At 38.6% G+C, this 25,302-nt stretch overlaps 1 protein-coding gene across 4 annotated transcripts in view; it reads right to left on the bottom strand.

Annotated features, from left to right (window-relative positions):
- Positions 1-4,316: 4,316 nt before the first annotated feature.
- The window catches only part of Trim9 (E3 ubiquitin-protein ligase Trim9), a 593,684-nt gene continuing 572,698 nt past the window's right edge, over positions 4,317-25,302 (bottom strand). For all 4 annotated transcript variants that reach the window (XM_083124911.1, XM_083124913.1, XM_083124912.1 and 1 more), the window contains 4 exons: positions 20,843-20,981; positions 15,694-15,918; positions 14,129-14,301; positions 4,317-5,309 (listed from right to left, as the gene is read on the bottom strand). In XM_083124911.1, coding sequence (XP_082981037.1) covers positions 5,178-5,309; positions 14,129-14,301; positions 15,694-15,918; positions 20,843-20,981 — 669 coding nt within the window. In that variant the 3' untranslated portion in view covers positions 4,317-5,177. The remainder of the gene's footprint in view (positions 5,310-14,128; positions 14,302-15,693; positions 15,919-20,842; positions 20,982-25,302) is intronic.

Raw genomic sequence — 25,302 nt, 5'->3', positions numbered from 1 at the left:
GCGGGCAATGTTTCCAACTTCTAAGAAATAGGTTCATCTTCTTATTGAAATAAAAAAATTTATGCACATTTTTTGATATATATTTTTTTCTGTATATTATTCCCCGAGTCTGCGCTTCGCAGATAGCCTAGATAGCCCCGAATATACGCCTCTGACATTCGACTTTACTTCACCACATCACCAACATTTGGACATTATCATTAATGAAAAACTCAATATGCTGACCAAGGCAGAAATTTGTTTTATTTTAAAACATAAACTAAACGTAACGTTTCAACCTTCTAGCAAGATCTTCTTCAGACTCTGTACCAAGTAAAAATGAAACAAGGTACAAAACAGGAAGATATATATACACAAAAATCACTCCCCTCCAGACACAAGATTATTAGAAAGTTGTTTTTGGAACATTCCAGCAGGTGGTGTCAAAACTGTACTCTCACTGACAGGCGATTTAGCTAACATTTCCTTTCATCTGGAAAGTGGTTGGACTCTTTATCTCACTCTCTTTTTCCTTTCTTTCTTCATTCCTCTTCCTTTTCCCCTCCTCTTTCGCTCTTGTCCTTTTCAATCTTTCTAACATCTTCTTCCATTCTTTGTTTATCTTCAGTCCCCCATTCCAGTTCATTGTGTCTTCTTCACCTTTCTTCTCTATTTCCTTGGCCTCCTTCCATTTTCTCACTAGTACTCTCTTCTCCCTTCCTATCTGCTTAGCCTCATCTCACTCTATGTCATGTCATGTTTCTCTCGTGTTTTAAATATAGCATTTCTTTCACTCTTAAGTCGTACATCATCCCTATGTTGTTTCAACCTGTCATTCAGCCTCTTTTTCGTTTCTCCTATGTACACACTCTGACATTGTTTACATTTCACTTTGTAGATAATCCCTTCCTCTTCCTCTTCTCTGTTTTCCTTTTTCTTGTTCCATATTTTTAAGATGCTTCTCCCTCCCTTCCTGTAAGTTTTAATGCCCGCTTTCCTAAGCACTTTGCATATCTTTTCTGTGGTCTTCCCCATATTCCTTATTCCAAACCTCCTCTCTTTCTCTTTCTCTTCCAGTACTCCCCTGCCACTTTTCTTCCTTCTTCTGTTTATGTCCAGTCTATCCTCCTTCTCATAGCCATTATTTTCCAAATGTTTCCATAAGCTATTTATTTTGCCTTCTTTTTCACATTCTTTCGTGCACATTCTCACTTACATCACTTCTTTTGTGGCAGAATACCCCTGCTGCACACTTCTTCTGTTGCCAAGCAGTTTCAATTTGTTGTCCTCTCTTCCTTTTCACCAATATATCTATCTAGAAGAAGACAAGATAAGCTACTTAAATATACATGATATATTTCAGGTGCGGCTCTAGATGTCATTTCTTAACTGTGCAAACAGCAACAGCCACACTGCATCAAATGATGTAACCAAAGCTCGGTCCACTCCCAGTTTCACTCAATGCATCATTTAAATTTTCCAAGCACTTCAGAAACTAATGAGACGGAGACAATGACAGAATTAGTTGCATCTTCCTTTCTTGCCTAACATCACACCATCACACCATTCTTTACTTTTATTTACCTGAAGTGTTTACACCTTTGGAGAAAAATGTCTGAACACATGAATGAGTAATTTTGATAATGTATCTCTTTTTTTTTAATTCATTGTCTCTATTTCCAGCTTTTATCATTGTGATACAAAGATAAGAATGGATATGCCACGAATCAGTTTCAAACTTGAAGCCCAGAAGGCTACACTTCATGTGTCGCATGATAAAAGTTACGTTGATGCTCGCACACAGTGCCAGAGACCAGGTTTTTAAAATACGCTAAATTAATGGTCTAAAACATCAAATCTTCAATTATTACGATTAGATCCTTTCTTTCTACAATTGAGCTTCTATAAAACTATAAAATTTAAATTCTATAAAATTATAAAAAGGCACTCTTTGTTAGTTGGGCACGGAACGGCAGACCGGATTTTCAGTAAAAACTAGGTACACCTGGATTCAGACAGCAAGGGGCTTCAATGAATCCTCCCTAGCAGCTGGAATATCTTACCGACACTGAAAAAAAAATCATGGTGCAAAAGAGGAAGATTAGAAATACAGATAGACAGAGGGAGGGTGTTGAAAAGAGAATCTAAAACCACACACCCGAAACTAGAGACCATGTGCGACCAACACAGGGTTAAAGAAAGAAAGCAGGGAGGACAGTGTGTTCTGCTGGAGCTTCTGTGAGAGTATGATCTGTGCATGTCTGTTTCTTGAAGACAAACTTTTTGGAGTATCTGTACAATGACTTCACCATGATTAGGAGATGTACTGTGGGTTCAACTCCAAAACTGCACCCGCACAGCTGACTCATGGTTTCCTTTTCTCAACAAAATAATTTGCCAACCTCCGTTGTGGAGTGGTTAGCACAGTGTGTTATGCCATGGGTGTGAATAGTGCAGATGATGATATGACATACATACATACCGCGAAAGTGATGGGTAGGTTTATTTCTTGAAGATTACATCCAATAATTTTCCAATAATTCAAGAAATAAAGTTACCCCTCACTTCAGTGGTACGTATGCGTGCATCCTCTGCACTATTCATTCCTACGACTAAATCTCTTGGGACTATTTATTCTCTTCTCCATATCTGTGTCATCTTTTTGAGACTCTTGTCTTTTCTCCCAGCATAGTTTATTGGTTGGAATATATGAACATACAGGAAATAATGGTGATAAATCCATTAGATATCCACTGCACATAGTCACCTTGTAAGTTCAAGCAATTGGCTCAGCATGTTACTAGATTGTGGATACCGTGAGGTAAGAACATCCTTGGTTGGCTGAGGAAACAGTCTTCAACGGTGTCACAGACTTCAGCATATTAGCAGCTATTTAAAGCTTATTCTTAGTGTTCTAAAGATGTGATAATAGCAGGAAGACAAGTCGGGACTATTGGGAGGGGGTTGGGTGGTTGAGGACCTCCAAGCAGAAGCACCACAGCAAATCTTGGTGCACTACTACCATATGCGGGCATGCATTTTCGTACATCATAATCTCATTCCCATATACATCATTCTTACAACGATAAATTTTGGCTCCAATATACTGATCGCATTTCCAGCTAGCAGTTGGGAAACAACGAATCGTCGATCAGTTGAATTCTCTTCCACTGACATCGACACAAAGTTCCGAAAGTTGCTGGTGGGACAAATCAAATGAGAGTTGGGTACATGTCTGAACATACTGCAAAATGGGGGACATAAAGTTGATCAGCGTCGGTACTGGATAAAAGTTGTACAACAATACATAAAGCATGGAAAATTAGTACACAAAACAAAGAAGCTAATAAAAACAACTGACAAAAACAGACAAACACTTGGCAACAACAGGAGAGCAATGTTACACTAGTCGAGACACACACCCCTGAAGACAATTGGTGGACAAGTGGAGGTATGTAGGAAAAAGTAGGTCAGCTGTCAGTTGGGCCCATGATCAGTATAGCACCTTCTGCCACCAAAAATTGATGTAAGTCCACAGGATTTTTCCCAGGGAGGGGCAAAGAAGGTATTTTTTCAGTGGGGGGGGAGGGCAAACAAGGCACATTTTCCCCAAAAATAGTGTTGTTCCCTCAAAAAAACATTGCTTAAATTTGAATTTATCATATTCATGCAATAATTAACGCATATTATAGTAGCTGAAATGAAATTATATGTCAAAAATATATAATTTTTGGTTGACTTTCATTTTCAAGGGGGGGGACTGTACAGTCAACTTGCTTCAGCACATGCACAAGAGCACACTCCGATGATTGTGGCTTGCATCCTGACATACAATGCCATCTACCAGCACAAACACAAGCTCTGTGTATTTAAACTACATTGTTAATACACTTTAATTTGGGTGAACCTTATACTTATGCCACATACGCTATTTGTGTGTATGAATATGAACTTACACCTGCTCATTTTTGCAATAGCCCATGCAGGACTTTGGCCTCGTAAACAATTCCAGCTTGTTCATCTTCTTCATCACAATAGCATCATTGATTTAGCCTTCTCACTGTTATTTTCATTACCCATATCGATGCCAGGTGTCCTGGGTTCGAATCCCTGCCTGGGTTTTCTTTGTGAGTGTCCCTTCATCAATTTCATCATATCATCACTCATCTTCATCCTTGTGATTAGCCATAGCTGCAGAAAAGCAAAGTAAAATAAACCAAATCAATCAATCATTACCCATATCATCAATCTGGCTTTTCTCTTACGTAAACATACATGTAAAATGAAATAAGAATACACACAGTTGTTTAATAAAGCACACGAGGTACATTCAGAACATACTTTATTTCATATTATAGACAGATTCTCTATGTTGCAGTTAATCTACAGCTTTCAAATTTAGGTGAATAAAAGGCAAACACATTTCTAATAACTCACACAAAAATCCACTTACACATAACATGAACAAAGTAAATTAATATGTATAAAACAATACAACGAGTGCACTGTAAAAAAAATGGGGTGACAAACAAGAAACTGACAATTATTGAATTTCTTTTTTTACAAAATAGAAATCTGCTGTTTCAGTTTGGAATGGGATTTCATCGGCAGAAGAAATATAAGCTCATTTATCTGATAGTGTTTAGATGTTGATACAAAATTGATTACTCTATTTAGATCTTATTTAGATATGTACAAATAAACTCTATGCACCAACACTGGGAAAGACACACTCTCTAGATATTTATTTTTGTGAAATAGAATCCACTCAATTCACTCTCAATGCCAATGCGTAAGGCACTAGGATTAGAGTGCCTTCGTGATGGACCATCCTTGCCTTTCTACCGCCTCAGAAGAAACACGAAATAATGATAAGCATGCACACTGAGATACAATCTAATCACTAAAAAATAAATTCTTTTAGTCACTGTTAGATGTGACGTTTGCATAACAATTACAAACTGTCCCGACTATTTGTCTCCCGACATGAAATTTCCCAATCTTGCAACACACAAGAGTTCTCGATAAAACACTGAATTCTTTAAATAATGGCATAGGACAAATTGTATGGATGGCTGGTCACTCGAGGAAGCTGGGATTTCAGCCAGTCTGCTTCCTGGGAATGACGGAAAAGATTTTTATTATTTGGCAGGGTGAGAAACGGTTAAAATGTTGCTGCGGGTCGTGCTGCTTGCATCTCAGCTCTCGTCTCCTTCGCTTTCGTGGTCCGTGGGTGGGTCCAAAGCTGTGTGCAGCGTGACGGTCACTCCTCTGTTAAGACTCACTGCTGGGTAGAACACCCCGTATAAGTCTTGGAATGCAATGGGGCCCTGCAAAAGAAAAGAGGTGCAAATATTATATACTGAAGTACTGCTCTCAAAGTATATCAAAGAAGCTCTGAAACATGGGGACATATTTATCATTGGAGCTTACACTTTAAATTTAGAAAAATAGAATACATGTAAATCAAACTAAATTTATTCTTTTCGATGTTTAGGCACAACAAGCAATGCGCAGAATTGAATCGTTTATCTCAGGAATGCCAACCTCAGGAGTTTCCCAACTGTGCAACGATAGGTTATCACAGCTATAAGATAGATAGATTGATTGATTGATTTGGTGCTTTAAGTCCACTTTATGCACAGTAAGGCTAATCGGGACTGGACCTACAGTTCAAAGTGGGATCCGAACCACTATGAGCCTCCACCGGGTAACGAACCCGGGACCCCTTGATTACAAGGAGACGACGCTAGTACTGCGCCATTGGGGAGACCCAAATGCAGATATAAGAAAAACCTCGCATATCCGGTCTAATGGGGGGCGGGGGATAAGTTGACACACTATACAGTACAGTACAAAGTCTACGGGAAACAGAATTTCATCAGTGGTTGACTGCCTTTTCTTTGGGAAGTTCTCTTGTTGACTTCTACCCACATTTAAAACCTTGCATTCTGCTGCTTTTTTTTCTGTCTGGATTAAGAGAGTCCGGCTGATCAGGGTCTGGATTAACGAGGTTTAACTATACAATGAAATGCATATTCCTAATTTTCAATATGTATACTTTCTTTTTAAACAAAGAATCGAATAAGTCATACAAGAAAACCTACCATCTCAAACCTCATGTCGATCTCATATCAACTTTTTCTTAAACAGTTTTGTAATTTTGTTCTGAATTTTAATTTTCTATTTCAAAACAAGCTAGTAATGTAATCACTAATTTATATTTTACAAAATAATACCAATAATTGAAAAATAATAATTTGGCAAGGGGTGGATTATTTAAATAATTGTCTCTTGTACCTATGGATGTCAGCAGGGAGGGGTAAATTGTGTTTCAGGGACTCCTCCAAGCACGTGAACTTGAAATGTATTTCCCCTGAGTTTTCCAGAATCTTCAATTATTTTCCAGAGTAGTCAATACACAGTGTAGTAATGTTTATTTTTTTACAATAGCCTCCATTTCCTCTCATAGCCATATCACCACCACCTTCTTTTTCTTATTTTTATTATTAGAGATGAGATGGACTAGCTGATTAATTGATTTAAAACTTTTGGGTGCTTCGGCCTTTGTGGCCATTTTGCACCCTTCTAAGTATACGGGGAAAGTCCCTTTATCTAAAAACCCTCAACTTTAAATTAAAATATTAAAAAAGGAGTTTTGAGACCTTGGAGAAAGGTTAAAAATGCAAGTTGTAAAGGGACTTCCACAGGACAAACACGAAATTTAAAAAAGGTAAAGATAGTCTCAAAACGTCCTCAGAAACAGTGTAAAAGGCTCGCTCTTCTCAAAAAAAGATAAAAACACTGTCATCATCTCCCAACATGGAAATTAAAATCAGCACATGCGAGAAGAATGTGCCCACTTAATACAACATTACAGGGCACAGCAGAGGGTCCAGCCCTTGCAGCGAATGGCAATGTGTGAGACGGCTGTGTCAGATTCGAAGCAGAGTTAACCTCTTGAATCCCAGCCTGTAAATAGAGAGCAGAATCCCACGACCATGCTATGCAGAGAGGATTAGGCAACACCCAGCAATAGTGCAAACAAATCATATATCACATTGGTTGCTAATTCCATAATTTTTTGTATTCAAATGATTAGATTTGTGATTGATTTGGTGTTTTAAGTCCACTTTGTGCACAGTAAGGCTAATCGGGACTGGATCTACAGTTTAAAGTGGGATCCGAACCACTGTGCCATGTGCCTCCACCAGGTATCGAACTCGGGATCCCTTGATTACAAGGCGACGACACTGTCACTGCACCATCGGGAGGCCCTCAAATGATTAGAATTAATATTATTCAGTCCACCACCAGACACATGTAAAGGGGTGTTGAAAAACAAGTAAACACAAGAACAAATGTGAAAATCCAAATTATATTGGAAAAACTCAATATCGGATGATCCGATTTAGTGTACTCCATGTCGGCTCTCTTGTTAGTCCATGCACACAAATATTTTACAACAGTCGAAAGAAATGCTTTAAAACTTTTGCCAGGTGTTGACAGTTCTTCGGCCACGGCAGCAGGATGAAAATCATAGTCATTTTCAAACTTATAACACGGATTCTCACGTGCATCACCGAAAGGATCGTTCATGTATGTCCAATCTCAGACAGACTTTGCCTCGTCTTCCACATCGGATATATCTGAATATTCAGAGTAACTACAGTCACTCTCCTCTTCTTCTGGAATATAATCCGACGAACTACTATCCTCCTTCATATTTTTCTGCTTTTGTTTTACAAAATATGCAACAAAATGAAAACGCACAGGTCTCCTCAATATTACGGTTACGTACTTTCAATAACAGATGGCATAACGAGCATGCTTTATTCAATGCTTGCGATAGTCAAGTGATCAAATGACGTCACAGCAACACGTAGACTTCGGTCCTTTCCGACCAGAGGCATTCGTATGTTTCCTTGGCCATTACCATGCAAGAATATTTCCCTTTCGGTCAATAGTACCAGCTACGTACGGGCCGTACATAGAGGTAGGAGAGCATGCAAGCTCGACCCAGCAGAAGCAAACTAATTGTTACTCTATTGGTATGGGCATAGGGTTACCAGACGTCCGGATTTTCCCGGACATGTCCTACATTTTAACCTTATGTCCGGCGTCCGGGAGGAATTTAAAAAATATCATAAATGTCCTACATTTTGAGCGTCACATAATATTAATTAGGAAAATACGTAACAGAAAAAAAATCATGCAAATTACAAGTCTATGGACTGCGCTTTCAAACTCAATAGTGAAATTTATTTTGATTCAGTCATTGCACAAAAAGAATAAAGTTTGTCCTGCTATTAAACAAACGGGAAAACGGAAGCAATTGATGAACGAAGTCTTGGGACCACTTTCTGATAACGTCACTGTTCAATGTCTGAGCGAATTTCTTGCCTTAGGGTTTATACTGATGGAACAAGGTGTTGCCCATTCTTATTAAATATTCAATATAATTTGATTGTAAAGCAGGGGTATAGAGAACAAAGTTAATCAGAGTGTCTGCCAGTCAAGAAAGTCATCGAAGTCAAGAAAAAGAAAATATATATCAACAAGTAGGTCAAGAAGTCAGTAAAAAGGCAATACATTATTCTTGTGGTCAAGAATTTTTGCTATTGACTGGTTGATTTAGTTTATTTTACTTCACTTTTTTCTGTCCCATTGGCTAATCGCGAAGATGAGGATGAATGATGATAAGATAAAATGGATGAATGATGGTAAGATAAGATGGATGAATGGATAGTCATAAACATATAAGGACAACCGATACAAACCCCACATAAGATTATACTGGCTGTGAGTCCAGACGCTAAAGCCTCGCTTGTCTGCCAAACACAGTTCAGGATGCATTAATACGAAATAGCAGATCTAATTCTCTTCTTAAATCAGCTTCAGTTTTCATCTAAACTGGCCCTTTGGTTGGGATTTCATTAAATAAATATTTATTTTCTTAATTACTAGTTTCTAACTTTACCTAAGTAGTATCTAGAAAAGTCCAGAAAAAGTCAAGATTTCTGGATGTATTATTTTGGTAGACACCCTGTTATTGAACTAAAAACTACCCAAGATGAAACCATTTTAAATTACAGTAATTGCTGAATATTTGTTTGCCATTACAGGTCATAATTCAAATGTTGAGAGAGTACTTTCATTACCATCAGCACAACAGACTCAGGAGAGAAATTATTTTTTCATAAAGTCTGTAAAATGTTTGGTACTGGTCCCTATAATTTCAACTAACATAATTATAGTTTGACTACACCTGAAATTTTGATAAAAATTGTCTCCTATGAGAAGTACAACTTAAATCATGTAGTAAGAGATGCATTGATTATATGATTGCGAGTTTTGAAATTTTACATTAAAAAAATCATTGAGAACTCATTTTTGAAAAACGGAAAAGTGTCATTTTTCAACTACTTTTTAACGTGTTCTATAGAAATATGTATTTATTGAGAATGTGTTGCGTCCTACATTTTGACTTAATGTCCTACATTTTGGGACAGTCTGTCCTACATTTTCCTTACAGCGATCTGGTAACCCTATATGGGCATATCTGTGTATCAGTAATATTACTGATAATTTTAGACATTTTTTATTACTTTTATGTATAAAAGAATACAATTTGTATGTCACGGTTTGTGAAGTAAATGTCTAAATAAGCAGTTCATTATTAAAGTAAATTATATTGAATCACCTGGTTACACACATTAATTGAGGAGGTGAATGAATGTTCCGCAAGAATCATTTGCAATTTTGCATTGGCTCAGTTATCAGAATCAGTAAATTTTATTTCAGTTGTTTGTCAGTACTGGGAAATACTTCATATCAGTTCACTTTCTGAAATCAAACTAAGTGAAGAATCCCTGTGCACATATAAGTACGGTTACAGATATTTGTCTGAATTATTTTTCCATTAAAACCGTAATGCAATGCACAAGTGCAGTGGTAGCGTCGCCTTCTTGTAATCAAGGGGTCCCAAGTTCAATACCCAGTGGAGGCACATAGTGGTTCGGATCCCACTTTAAACTGTAGGTCCAGTCCCAATTAGCCTTACTGTGCATAAAGTGGACTTAAAACACTAACTCAATCAATCATTCAATTGCAATGCACAAAATAACATTCCAAACATACCACATATAGAACAAATATTTTCACACTTTTGAGAAACAGAAATTTACAAATGGACACATATCAATTAATCTGTAATGGAAAATAAACATATGTTACAAGCCTATGTCTTCAAAGCAGCTTGCGTGAAGAAAATCAGCAGGTAGGAGCACATTCTAGCCCTCTAGGACTTCTATGTGACTCATTGATCAATTACGTGATTTTCCCTGAGATTTCCCCCGAGAATTTTTTTCAAATTCCCTGAGATTTCCAGGTTTTTCCAGGTCTGTGGGAACTCTGTCCAATTTACATTTTGGAAATCTGTGAGTTTACTCAGTAAATAAGATTCTTTTACAGTAAAAAAAAGTATAAAAAAACTTACGTGAGTGAGTATAATGGTTGCAGACGATGTTTCGCGAAGCTATGCTCTGCTTCTTCATATATGACGAAGTACTTTATGTACTGAAAAGAGACCTGAAGAAGCGGAGCATAGCTTCGCGAAACGTCGTCTGCAACCATTATACTCACTCACGTAAGTTTTTTTATACTTTTTTTTACTGTAAAAGAACTATGTCCAAGGTAAACTGAAGGAACAGGCTAGCTTTATGCTAAATAGTGTGACAGTAGTCCAATTAAGAGACTTAAGGCATTGTGAATGGTTGATATGGATTCGAATGTTGTAAGTAGGGAGAATAAACCATACGTCTATATATGTGTGTGTGTGTTGGAGACAATGAAGAAGGTGGACAAGTACAAGATACATGCATGGGTGTCGGGAGGGAGGTTGAACAAGTCCATTACCCCATACCCCTCCCTGGAAATTTGCACCCTTCATTTCAAGATACAAAAGATCAAAAAGTTTATTTTTATTCTTAATAAGAGAAAAACAGATTAGTTAGTATGTATTCAAACAGAATAATGACGTATAAATGCGTTAAGTTGGAAGAAAAAAAAATGAGTGTAAACTACAGAAACCAGTTAATATATTCATATTATACCATTTATACCAAATAATAAATGGGTTCACAGTCTCCAAAATTCCAAAAATTTGAGTTTTATGTGAGAGATCACAGAACATAAACCATAAGACTAAAATGACTCCATTACTTTTAAAGCCTTTCTACAAAGAGGAGTGTAAAAGTTAATAACAAAATGGAATAAGCATGCATTTCAGTACACTAACAGTATGCAGTGCAAGGGAAAATAATAAAAAATAACTGTTCTGAATATACACTCTGGTGGATTGAGTAGAAATGTCTCCCAAAGTACACAATTATAATAATAATAGTAAACACATTTTATTCCATTTTTATTATCATTAGTTTATAATTGTTATTTTATAATAACCATAAGCGTAATCATCATCATTATAGTCATCGTCACCACCACCAGGTATCAATGACTACATCTACGAGGGTCGTTTGAAAAGTTATAAGAATAACTGACAAATGTCCGTAGTAGTTCGGAACTATGCATGCCAGTGGTATCCACCACCCTTCAAGGGAACACATTCACAGTATCATCGAAGTGCCTTCCTTTGTTTGGCATCGAGAGGTAGGAACAGCAGAGCAGGTGTGAGTGTAGTGCAAAATGGAGAAGATTGAGCACCATGCAGTGATTAAGTACTTCGTGAAAAAGTAAATGAAGGTGACTGAAATTCATGGCGATATGAAGGACTCTTTAGGGGACTCTGCTCCTTCATTTGCCACTGTCCCAGAGTGAACTACCAAGTTTAAACATGGTCGTGAGAGCTTAGAAGATGACTCACATAGGGGAAGGCCAAAATCAGAAACAACGGCAGAAATTATTGAAAAGGTTCATGATATGGTGTTGGAGGACGGTTGTCTGAAAGAGTGTGAAACTGCTAAAGCTATGGGTATCTCAGGTGAATGGGTGTTTCATATTTTGGCGGAACAATTGGGGATGAGAAAAATGTCTGCAAGATGGGTGCTGCATCTGTTGACAGTCGATCAGAAGTGAATGAAGATGCGAGTGACCAATGAATGTCTGGTCTGTTTTAAGAAGTACAAAACCGAATTTGTGCGCAGATTCATCACAACAGATACACTACTAGACGCCAGAGACAAAAAAACAATCAAAAAGTGGAAGCATCATGATTCACCACCACCAAAGAAGGTGAAGTATGTCAAATCAGCAGGAAAAATCATGGCGTCGATTTTTGGGGATGCGAAGGACATCCTTTTGAAATATTATCTCCAAACTGGATCCACCATCAATGGACAGTACTATGCTAACCTTCTCTATCAACTGAACACAAATATTCATGCGAACAGACCAGGATTGAAGAAGAAAATCAACATGCATCAGGACAATGCCAGTCCACACACGTGTGTTGTTGCAATGGCAAAAAATCAACAAATTGACGTATGATTTGCTGCCACACCCCCTTATTTGCCTGAACTGCTACCCTCAGACTTTCATCTCTTCCCACAGCTTAAAAAATTCCTTGGTGGTAAGCGATTTTCATCAGATGAAGACGTGATAGCAGCAGTGAAGGACTATTTTGCAAGCTTTGAGGAATCTGCATTTCTTGATGGGGTCATGGCGCTGGAACATTGCTGGATGAAGTGAATTGCTCTCAAGGCAGATTATGTAGAAAAAAGAAAAACCAAATTCAGCAGGTAACTGTATTTTATTCTTTGTCATTCTAAGAACTTTTCAAATGACCCTCGTACATAGCATTTGGAAGTGATACATATCTGCCGGACATTTGAACTGTACTACACCACTACCCATGGAACACCAATGCCACACATTAAAAATTCTGAAAAATTTTCAGAATTTTCTATTGCAATTTATGTGAAAGATGACAAAAATACGAGAATTTTTGGTATTAAGCGAGAAGTGTAAAGTGAGCACCTAGAGAAATTAATAGTTGACTCATGTTACATCATTTTCTATTGATGACAGTGAGGTGAATGCATTTAGAGTAACGAAGAACAAGCACAGAGAAAGATACATTTGAATTTGATCAGTACTTCTGGCTTAGTAACACATTACAAACCACTACACCAAGCAAGGAACTATCATGGCCGTAGGTAAGAAAAATTTTCGGGGGGGGGGTCATTCATAATTGTTCTCAGGGCGTCGCCAGAAATTTGAATAATATAAATAATAATAATAATAATTGTACAATAACAATTAAAATTTCATAATAATAAAACAATTTTATTCCATAATAATAATAATAATAATTATTATTATTATTATATTATTGTTATATCCTTGAGGGGGGCTTACTCAATCCAGCAGATGAGTGAATATCCAGCATAAGTTTATTTTTGTTTTTTTTTACATTTCATACAGTGTGTACTGAAATGCACAATTATTTTACTTCGTCATTAAACTTTAGATACCTTCAAGAAAAAACTTTAAAAGTTAGATGGAAATTTTAGTCATCAAGTTTTTTGTTGTTTAACTTTAAAATTAAATTTTTGGAATTTTGAAAAGTGTGGAACCAGTTATTCTCTTTAAAAGCTTAACCTGGTGCATGGATTGTAACCTCAATAGCGAACGTAATGCGCTATGAAACTGGAGGTACTAGGTTTGAACTCCTATCAAGGGGGATTTATTTTCGACTTTATCGGACGGGAAATTTAAAAGCTGTAAAGGGAATTTTGGGACAATCATAAGGGAATCTTCAGTCTATATTCCTTGTGACGCAGGAACAACACTGGAAAGAGGACAGCAGAAGTGAAAACGGAGGAGTTGCGGGTGGGCTGCGATGCCGGGAATAAACTCTGTTTCACTCAAGTTTCAGAATTCCAAATGTATGATAATTCTAACTCGATCGTTTCAATATTGTCTGCTTGTATTTTCGTGAAGCTTCGAAAAAAAATTGAAAATTTGTTACAGATTTTGGACTCTAAACATCCATTAATCCAACATGTCAGAAGTTTCGGGGGGGGGGGGGGGGGTTGAACCCTAGAAACCCCCCCTCTAAATACGGCCATAGGAACTATCCTATAATTAAAGTACAAAAAATTATTACACATTTAGAGCATAAAATTACCTGTGGCTCTTCATTGACATAAAAACTAAGCTGGTGTCTTTCAAGGTCCAATAATACTCCCACCGTTGATCGAGGTTGAATGCCCCCTTCGCAGCGTTGTTCGTGAACACTAGCATGCATGAACCAGGATCGCTGTCGGTCAATGTACATGCTCCAGCCCTTGTCATCTTTCCCTGGAAGAAACAAACAAAATATAGAGAATCGTCTTACAACATATGTACTTCTCGCTCAATCTCTACAAAATTTAATGGAATGCTGTGAAATAAATGTGCACAACAGGGATGCAGTGTGGAGTGATAATTAGACCTCGGAATTTTAGGTTCTAAAAAGTGTGCTTGCAGGTTCCTAAAATAAGACTCTAAAAACCCTAAAATAGGATCTAAAAATCCTAAAATAGGTCCTAAAATTTCTAAGTTAGGTTCTAAAAATCCTGAAGTAGGTCCAAAAAAAACTTAAAATAGTTTACAAATCCTTAAAAATGCTGATTGGGTACAGTCACCGGCAATGAAAATGGGACACCTATATCCTGAAATACGCACTATCTTGCATAACGTTGTGTGTTGCCTAATCCTACAGCGATGGCAGAACTTAAACTTGGAAATTTGCTATTGAAATCTACTGTTCGTCGTATATATAGGCAACAATCTTTTTTCATGTTATCCACAGTCAAACTCCGCAATTTTATCTGTGGGGATCATCGTCTATGCTGAAAATAATATTTCAACAAAAACATAGTCAGTGGTGCAAACTTCAATGCTGAAATGTTAGTTTGCAAGGCGTGAATGCCACAAAGCACCAAAGCCAAGCGAAAGTGAGCAAGACCAAACAGATCAGAAGTTTGCACTTTCGACTGTACAGGTAACAGTGGCACCAGACATTTTGCTTTGCTTAGAGCAATACCCCTGCAAATATAATTTATTAGATTTATGAACTGCACAAAATTTGTACTCTTATTCTTTACGCAATTATTAGTGTAGTTACGTTTTTTTTCTCCTTCTCCTCTTGTATTGTATTGTTATAATTGTGATTTTTAAATTGTTTTCGACTATATGTACACCCAACACCTGAAATGAAAACTGCTAGCTGGGGGATGTTTTGGCGAGGCTTCGGTCTAGCTGGGGGGGGTGGGGGATGCTCCTATGTGTTAACATAGAGCAATGTTACAGCTGGGGGGATGCCTTGCAAAAAGTTTGCTAGCTGAGGGGGATACCATCCCCCTGCATCCCGCCTCACTTCGAGCACTGTGTACACCTACTGTAATTGGAGCCAGAGTTCTGTTACAGGTGATAAATAAATAAATATCTTAAATCTGGGAACCAGTCCAATAAATCCAAATGATACTACAGTTTCACCACAAGGTCAGGTTCTTAAAAACCCTACATATTAAGGGCAAAATGAACATGTTGTGGACACTTCATTACTTTCAAATAAAGCAACCAAGTCAATCAGTTGGTTACGAAGAAAACCACAGCTTTAAAATCACTAACATTTCCATCAGCAATTCGCATTCAACCATTTCAATGTTTTGTGTTAGGACTTTTTTTTAAATATATATAAATGCTTACCTAGCATCTCTTCCTTGTTGGCATCAAGGCGTGCTACTCCAAAACTTGGATCAGTGTCACTATCATAGCGATCTATTGAAAATTCCCAATAATGCACACCGCGGGAGAATCCTACACTTCCTAGTGCCACACGATGTTCGTATCCTTCACAAACAACCGTGTTGTTGTCATTAGAGAAATGCAGTTCGGGTGGAGAAAGTTGTGGATCAAATGTAAACCATGCAACTGAAATAAAAATGTTTCATATTAGTTCTATGGATGAATAAAAAAAATGAAAACAATCCTATTTTAAAAAGCAAACAATTATTTATACAAAAGGTAGATTAAATTTCACACCATCAGTTGATTTTACATTTGGGTGGTATATATATAAATCCATGTACACATTTCTTAATTGCATATTTAGGTATTTATCCAGAATTCTGAAACTCGGGGTTGTAAAGACATTTTTGAGAGGGCACAGAAATCTGGGAGAATCTTTAGGGAGAGTGTGGATAGAGATACTGGTGCACTCATGTTGGTATTTGTATGGGGAGAGGGGTTGTAGTCATTGGCTTAACTTGGAACATAACTTTGGGGGAGAGGCATGCAGGACTATTTGGCTTGATTTGGTTTTTTATATTTAGCGTAGCTTTTCTGCCACTTTGGCTAATTGCAACAATGAGATGAGTGATGATATGAAATTGATGAATGGGTACTCTACATACAATATACCCATACCCAGCCTGGTATTCGAACCCAGGACCTCTGGCGTTGTAGCACATTGTGCTAACCACTCTGCCACGTAGGTCGGCAGAACTAACCGTTAAGTTTGCAAAATCATTAAAATTACTCATTACATAATTCCTCTGGTCCCAGGAGGTTAACAAAATTACCATTAACTTGTAAATATACCAAATACCTACGAAGGTATAGTCTATTACATCATGCAGCTACATTACAATTACAACAAAAAATGATTGAATTAGAATAAAACACCCAAAATTCAAGCGCACTGCAACTTATGTAGAATTAATTATCACTTGATGTATAGTACGACACAAGACTATTCAACCACTTCATTGCATTTATTACTTTGAATTTCATAACCACTATAACTGATTCTTGTGAAGCTTCCATTGGTAACATAATGTATACATTTGGCAACAGTGTGGCAGAGAACTGGCGAGAACTTCCGAAGTTATCCCCCTCAACTTGGGGTAAAGCAGGAAGATCGAGTTTCTGAATGCACGAAAGAAAGGCCAGCTTCCATGTGAGTTCAGGTAGCTTTACAGAAAAAAATACTGCAATTAAATGTAAATTACGGCTGTAATTTGCCGAGGGGAGACGTGCAAAATTTCATTAGCATGTTGCACAGATGTGGAAGGGGTAAAATTGCAGGTATCATGCATGATGTATTTTTGGAAGCTCAAGAATACAGAAAAAAAAGAGTTCTGAAGCAAGTTGTACAAGAAGAGAGAACACGCACACTACCCCGACTGCCTTTAAAAAAAAAAAAAAACGACAGTCAAAATGGATGTGCGCATGCGCTTAGGTCCTGTGGATTATCAGTGCTGTTTACAAGAAAATAAAGTTCATTGCATCCATTGTGCACGATCAATAGACCAGACAGAAGTTTTTGCAACTGTCACAAATGGACATGTTTAGGGAGGGGTGATATCGTCAGGGCTGTTTTCGTGACAAAGGAAAATAACATTGTGTCCGACTTCCTTCCTTTGATAGTGCTACGGCAACCCCTATTTTGTCCTCGCTCGTGAAATTTATATTCAAACGTCAGGTCCTGGAATACAAGAGGTCTTATTTATACACGCACGTGTATGCTGGCACCCTTCAAGCAATAGCCTGCACTTGGGGACACGAAATTATGCGTCATAGTTCTGTTACCTGCTCACCTGTCACAAGCTGAATGTGTTCGGAGATTTACGAAACTTATGTTCTTGTTTTGTGGTCCGTATTTGTAATGTACGTGACAAAAAACGGTGTCAATGTTTGTTGGTAAGATCAGGAATACAATGTCTCTTTGGAGGGAGGGTTGACGCTTGAGACTAGGCAACGCTGCATGGTGGACGTTGCCACATCGTGTGCCAGAACCAGTGATTCTTGGGCCTCGCGATTGCTTTTTCTTTCCCATATCTGGCAACATTGGTGTTCTATCCAGACGGCCACCGAAAATCAAGAAGTTGTGTGTAGAAGTGGTCGTGTGTTGAATTGTATGGTGACGGTATGATTATGGGTCATTGTAAAATAGCTGTGTTTTAAGACAGAGACAGTGAAAAGAAATGAAACGAAATATCAAAGAGAAAAAGAGTGAAACTGAAGTAAGGTGCGAAACAGGGAGAACCAAAGAATGCAAGAGAAGTCAAAGGAACGCAAGAGGGAGAGATCAAAAAACAGAGACAGACAAAAGATAGAAAAACAAATAAAAGAGAGAGAAACAGACAAACAAAACAAGGTTGAGAGAAAGAAAGTAATTTTAGTTTTGTTATTTGGCGTCGCTTTTCTTCCACATTTGGCTAATCGCGAAGATAAGAACGAGTGGTGATGATACTGATGCAGGGATATTCACAAAGAACGCCAATGCCCGGGTCGGGAGAGAAAGAAAAGATAAAGAATGAAGAAGTAAGCGGGAGAAAAGGAAAATATAACAAAAGAAACAATTGACAATTCAGCAAATAAGTAAGAAATGAACTCTATCACCATGTTAAACCACAGGAGCATCCCCGCCAGCTCGCAGAGGATCCATGTAAGCCTCACTATGGTTATGATAGAACAAGGAGGGGAGGTTTTATGCAAAATTTTCTAAGTCTAAGGGCGCGACGAAGAACTTCAACACAACACAGAATTGAAATTTGTGTGTTTGTATGTCCTCTAACTTGTTTACCTTCTCCATTCCTTTTCATCCAATTCACGACAAGCAAGGCAAGTGACAGGTTATTCAGCGACGAGGTCACGACTCCAAAACAACAGCGTGTGTTCCCGATCTTTATCGAATCTTTAACATAAACAATCTCAAATTCCGTACAAAACAGTAAAAGTAAAGACGTTTCGACGGAAAATCAGAAAATCGTACTTTGTCCACTAGAATGTAAACAGCAGAGTGATGTGATTCTAGCCGAATTTCCCGCGTGCGTCTTGTGTTAGTACATGATTCATGCAATTTCGACTGTTCTCTACAACCACTGGATTACGAAGGGGGGAGCTGATAGTGCTACAGCCCCTCCCGAAATTTGAAATAAAAATTTTCAAATGAAAGCAGCAAAGATCTCGGTATAAACCAAAGTGGTAAAATTATAATTGCGAAAATTTATTTATTTTACTTCGCTTTTCTGCCACTTCTGGCTAATCGCGTCGATGAGGATGATTGATGAAGGGACATTCGCAAAGAACACAGATGACCGGGACGGGATTCGAACCCAAGGCCCCTGGCGTCACAGCGCGCTATGATAATCACTCCGTCGCGGAGGTCGACTGCGTAACAACGCCAAGACCTGCCTGTTAATTCTAAAAACACTTAAATACATCTCGACTAGAACTGCTTCACAAGCGCGCACTACCAATAAAGGGGGTGGGGAACTGTTCAGTCACGGGGAATGCGTAATCGCCCTGACGGTTTCGTGCCTCTCGATGTGGTAGCGTGAGTCATCTTCACATAATGAATCTTGCCCTCACGAGACTGATAACCGCAGCCTACTCCGGGGTAGCATTTCACACGTCATATGTCTCTCGATAATCATCGGCAGGTCGTTAGGACCAAAACGGAACAAGGGACACGCCATGCACCCGGACTGTGACCGAGGAATTTTCTAGTGGACATGAGTTGGTCCGTTCAGACAGACTTGTCTTCTCGATTCGCCTTTTCCTTGGCGACTGCGATGGCTGTTGGGACTGCTGACACCAAGGGCGCACGCAGGATTTTTTCTCAGGGGGACAGAGCCATAGAAACTTTTTTAATTATTATTATTATTATTATTATTAGTTACTACTACTTTACAAAATTCAAATTGAATTGCAAATACTTTGGCGTTGTATACAAGTTCAGACTCGAATCTACTATTTATTTAGATAGAAACTGGATTCGCTTTCTTTCTTTCAAGAAACATATGTCACTTTGTTGATCCGGTGGAGGCACATAGTGGTTCGGATCCCACTTTAAACTGTAGGTCCAGTCCCGATTAGCCTTACTGTGCATAAAGTGGACCTAAAACACCAAATCAATCAATCAACTTTGTTGGTGAACCATTCTTTGACAATTTGTAGTTTTTCACAATGCATAGATATTAATCAGAGTCAGAGACCACTTAATCTATACTGTCTTTAATGGTATGTTTTTACGTGTCGAAGGGTACTGTAAATAATAATAATAGTAGTAGTAGTAGCAGCAGCAGCAGCAGCAGTTGCAGTAGTAGTAGCAGTTGTTGTTGTTGTAACTTACGACCTGTAAGTCACAGTAAACAATATGTTTTCTTATAAAATATCGCTACAATTCCACCTTTCGAATTAACTCTTTTCCAGAAATCTCGGGGGAGGGGCAAGTGCACCCGAGAGTCCCCCCTCTTACGGGCTCCCTTGGCTGACACATATATATACACCTCGGTTGCCTTGGTTCGTTTTAAAACAGTGCTACTGTATACCTCTTTTCTCTTGTTTAATGTATAACACTTCCACTTTACTGTCAGAAGGAAATTTTTGTTTTCGCTTTATTTTCTGGCAACCCTTCTGTAGACATCACATCATTGTACATTTCTTTCAGCACTGTACGGCAGCATGTTAAAGAACACTCTCAAGTTCTGAACTGAGGTTAATCGCTGCAACACAACGAATAAGCATTATGAAAGAAGCGTTGTATGCTACTTTGTTTAAAAGAAAATTCTTTAACCAACTGGGATGTTGTCTACATATCTGTGATAGAAAATGTGCTTAATGTGCTACGAAATCACAAATGTTTACACAACAGCGAAAAATATAACTACACGAACATTCAATTGGATGCTCTAAAATAATTGTATGTTTCCAGAATTTGAGTGTGTGGTGTGTGTGTGTTTTTTCCAAAAGGAAAGCAACTTTCGAAAACGACTTGGCTGGCGTGTTACATAGTATTTTGTTACATGTTAAAATTCCAGTAACAATGCTACACAAACTTGCAACTTACCTTCAGCTGTTTGCAACCCTATGCATTCGCTGTATTCCCCTTCCCCGGTGCTGTTGAAGGCTCTCACCCTCGCGTTGTACATTGAATTGAAGTGGAGGCCATCCACCGTGCAAATGGACTCCTTGCCACAGTACACCTCCTGCAATGACAAAGTGCAATGTTAAAAAAAGAAGAAAAAACTGATAATCTTTTAAGAGTTTCCATACCTTGCTCATATACTCATCGAGTAGAAATTTGTGTGTGTTCGTCTCAAGGAACAAAATAATCATATGTTTCTTTGTTTAAAATAATTAGTACTACTACCCGGGGTAGAAATTTTTAACAATTCATGTGTCAGCCTCTTTTTCTCATTTTCTCTAGCATTTCTTTATATTACGGACTGAGAAAGCCATGAATTCAACTGTGCAATGCATTCTAATTCTATCTATATTTTATTTCATATATATATATATATTATATAAAAGGATGTGTGTGTGTGTGTATTTGTTCCAGCATAACTCTCGAACGGCTGGAGAAATTTCAACCAAACTTGGTACACATATATATCTCTTGCAATCTGGAAAGAAATACTGTGGGGCAAGACACCCCTGGCACCCGGGTGGGGTGGGAATGGGTGACATGTAAAAATAATCGAAAACGACCGACATTAAATTCCGCAAAGACGGACAGCCGTGACTGCATCCCGCACAACGATAATGTTTCTCTGGTTGTCTAACATTCAGGCTGATATGACTTTGTGTTGCTGTGACAAAAATTGAAAACGACCGACATTAGTGTGTAATCCATAAATTTCGGGGTCGCTAAGATGAATAGTGACACTCCCAATGCCGTTCAACTCCAAGTTCATCACCTATCGGCATGGGGGTGAGAGGGGGTGAAAAATAAAATGCCAAAAATGACCTAGATTAGTGTCGAATCCATAGTTTTCGGAGTCGCTAAGCTAATTGGTGACATTCACGAGAAATAAAATTAGTTACATTTTACACTATAGTTAGAATTCATTATTTTCCTGTCTAATACAAGATTGGGATAAATAAATACCCCGACAACGCCGGGTAATCAGCTAGTATAGTATAACCGACTCTACCATATCTTGCAGATGTTAAAATTCGGCTAGCAACAGTGAAAAAAACTATAATGGCATGTTTATTATTCTCATTTAATGATACTCGTGATACAGAAAACACACAACATTGAAGAAACTGTACTCGTTACTTAAAAAAGTAGATAATGGAAATTTCCCTAAGTGAACTCAAATTATTACCAAAAAACATAGAACTCGTTTTGAAAATTCAGACGCCATGGCGATTGGACGCCCTGTATTTTTCTACCCCTGCTACTATCTATTACTTAATTTTATAACAATGACAGGACCCCCTACCAAAAATTCTGACGACGCTCATAAGTCAGAGTCAAGGAATTATTATATTATCTGTAATCCCATAAATCCCTTCTGTTTGATTCGGAATACGATTGCTTTATTGTTTTAAGCCCACGCACAGATAGGATAACAGGGACTGGACCTACAGTTTAAAGTGGGGTTTGAACCACTGTGCAATGTGCCTCCACCGGGTATCGAACCCGGGACCTCTTGATTACAAGGTAACGACGTCACCACTAGATTCAGAATACGAATCACTGCTATATTACCAACACCACCAGAGCTATGCCTGACATTGCCAATCTTACAATAGATATCTGTGACAAGCCCTTGCACACAAAACTTCCCACCTGCCTTGATCTTGAGTAGGTTTGATTCCATGGTTCGCATTCATGCGTTTATCTGCCATCTTGCTTCACTTATCAAAGAAGCGATATTCTTTGAGCCACCGAAGTATAAACTCAACCCTTTCCATGAGATAAGAACAAGAATCCATTAGCAACAACCGAGTCTCACTTCGAATATTTGGATTCCCCACTGTGCGACTCTTCTTCAACAGATACCAATCGTTACTTTCGGTGTGATAAATCTCGCACTTCTTTAACTGCAATAAAAGCACTCGTCAGTCTTCGCCATTATCCCCCCCACGTTTGCTTACCCTGGCGGAGTCCAGATAAACCCTGAAAGACTACACAGCCTCGTAAATTCATTGTGGTAGCCATCTGCTTTCCAGTTTAAAACCGATGCGTTGAGGCTTCGGAACACAAAAAAGCTCTGAGGAGGCGGCCCATAAAACTGACAATTGAAAGTCTGAACGCGTGATATCAGCCTGGGTTGTCGATAATTGGGTATTAGAGTGGGATTCCCCTCGATCCTAAGGGAGCTGTATGTCACTTTTTCCCTCTCCCTCTAGTCCTCCGCAGCCAAGAGATAGGAAGCACACTCCTGGTTCAGGCTGGCTTTTGAAAAGAGCATAGATTACGCCCGCTACAAATCTACGGCGTCGCTTTCCGTTCTGGGAGCTGATTTCCAACTCCCTGTCACTTGAGCGCAAACAGTCCTTAATATTATAAAAAAGGCCTAATGATGTCTGCTGTTTGTCCGAACTCCTGTCGCCCTCTAGATTCACGGTGAGGTGAAAAAAACGAAAAAATTGGGAGGGCTGACACCAGCGGCGTATACTCTGGGTCACCTAGGTAATCGGAGATGACCCGTCTATAATTTTTAAAAAAGTTTTTTTTATTTCTTCGCAATATTCTTCCGAACCAATCTTTGAGTCACATATTTCTTTGCTTCCAGCGCGCGAATGTTTTCAACCGTTTGCCGCGGAATGTCCGTGAGGCTTTTTCTCCAGCTGGTGGAATCTGGTGACGTCAGGGTGAGATTCCACCGGCTCCCTTTAAAACCCTTGACGGGAGGGGAAGGAAACACTGCTTCTCAGGCGCGGTTATTCCGTGGCAAGGGTAAGCTCCTTCTGGAAAGAGTCCATCGGTCGCACTCTCCACCCCAGAGCCTTTGCCGTTCCCTTGGCTGGCACCCTCTTCTGCCATTCTTCCCCGATGGCCTTTGTATCGTAGGAGCTGTGTTGTTTACGTCAGGGAAATTTATCAGGAAACAGGTTTTGGGTTCACAAATTACGTACTGAAAAGGAAAGAAGAGAAAATACATCTGAAAATGCGCGAGAAACAGAGAAATCTGAACAACATTTGCGAACCAATTCTATGAAAATTCTCATTTTACGTTTGCTTCTGTCTTCCTGATCTCTGCTATTTCAACAGATATTGTCAAAGAAAAAAAAACTATTACACCGAAGTAGTAGTATTTGTACTATTATAAACTCAAGAAAGTACGAACCCCTCTCCAGCAGATTTGCTATACTTAAAACTTGCTCAACATGCCTACATGAGCTTTTTGCTCAAGTGTGGAGCTCTTATAATTCAAGATTTTTGTAAAAAATGCCCTCGGGAATTTTTCAGAAAGTACGAGCCTCCCTCAGAAAGTACGAGCCTCCCTCAGAAAGGAAGAGCTCCCCTGAGAAAGGAAGAGCACCCACCTATACACACCTACACCCACCCACACCCACCCACACATATTTACTTCCGGTTTACTTCCGGTTCACTTCCGGTTTACTTCCGGTCTACTTCCGGTCCACTTCCGGTCCACTTCCGGTCCACTTCCGGTCCACTTCCGGTCCACTTCCGGTTCACTTCCGGTTTACTTCCGGTTTGCCTGCTACGGACAGTGCGAGAAAGTACGAACCTCTCTCCAGCAGCTTTGACCATACTTAAAACTGCTCAACATGCCCATATGAGTTTTTTTGCTCAAGTATGGAGCTCTTATAATTCAAGATTTTTGTAAAAAATGCCCTCGGGAATTTTTCAGAAAGTACGAACCTCTCTCTAGCAGCTTTGCTATACTTAAAACTTGCTCAACATGTCCATTTGTTTAAGTGTAGCACCTGCCTAACCCAAGAATTTTATAATTCGGAAAATATCAAACCCCCCTCAAGCAGATTTACAAAATTGCATCAGTTTGTCTATATACCTACCTATACATATTTACTTCAGGTTTAAGTTTAATTGGATACTATTCAATTTGCTTATCTAATATTAAAACAACGCAATATGCAGAGCCTACCTCTAGAATTGCTCCGTGTTTGCATGTTTCCCCTCGGTGTGAGTGTGCGCAATTCCCGAGACGGTAGTATTGATTTTTTTCCTCAGTATTTACAGAAATTCCCGAATATTGCATCAGCCAGTTATGTGAGACTGACTGAGGAGAACAGATGTGTTGATACAGTACTTCTCATACTTACAGGTTTAAATTCATATTGAACAATATAAAATCTGATATTTGTTGTAATCCACTCGTATTTAGAGTCAAGCTTATATTTGTCCCAGCCTGTTATACATAACAAGGTCATTGCCATTCTATACATGCATGTTCGTGCAGGCATTTGCGCTGGGTCAGTGTGAATGATTTTCCACTTGTAAGCTATTGGCTTTACAACCTGTCATAAGATTAATATTAATAATATTAATCCATAGAGATTACATTTAAAACCCAGGAAATTTTATAT

The sequence above is a fragment of the Lepisma saccharinum genome, chromosome 7, assembly GCF_977018435.1.
Source record: "Lepisma saccharinum chromosome 7, izLepSacc3.1, whole genome shotgun sequence".
NCBI classification, from domain to species: Eukaryota; Metazoa; Arthropoda; class Insecta; order Zygentoma; family Lepismatidae; genus Lepisma; species Lepisma saccharinum.
This window is presented reverse-complemented; position numbering and strand designations above follow the sequence as displayed.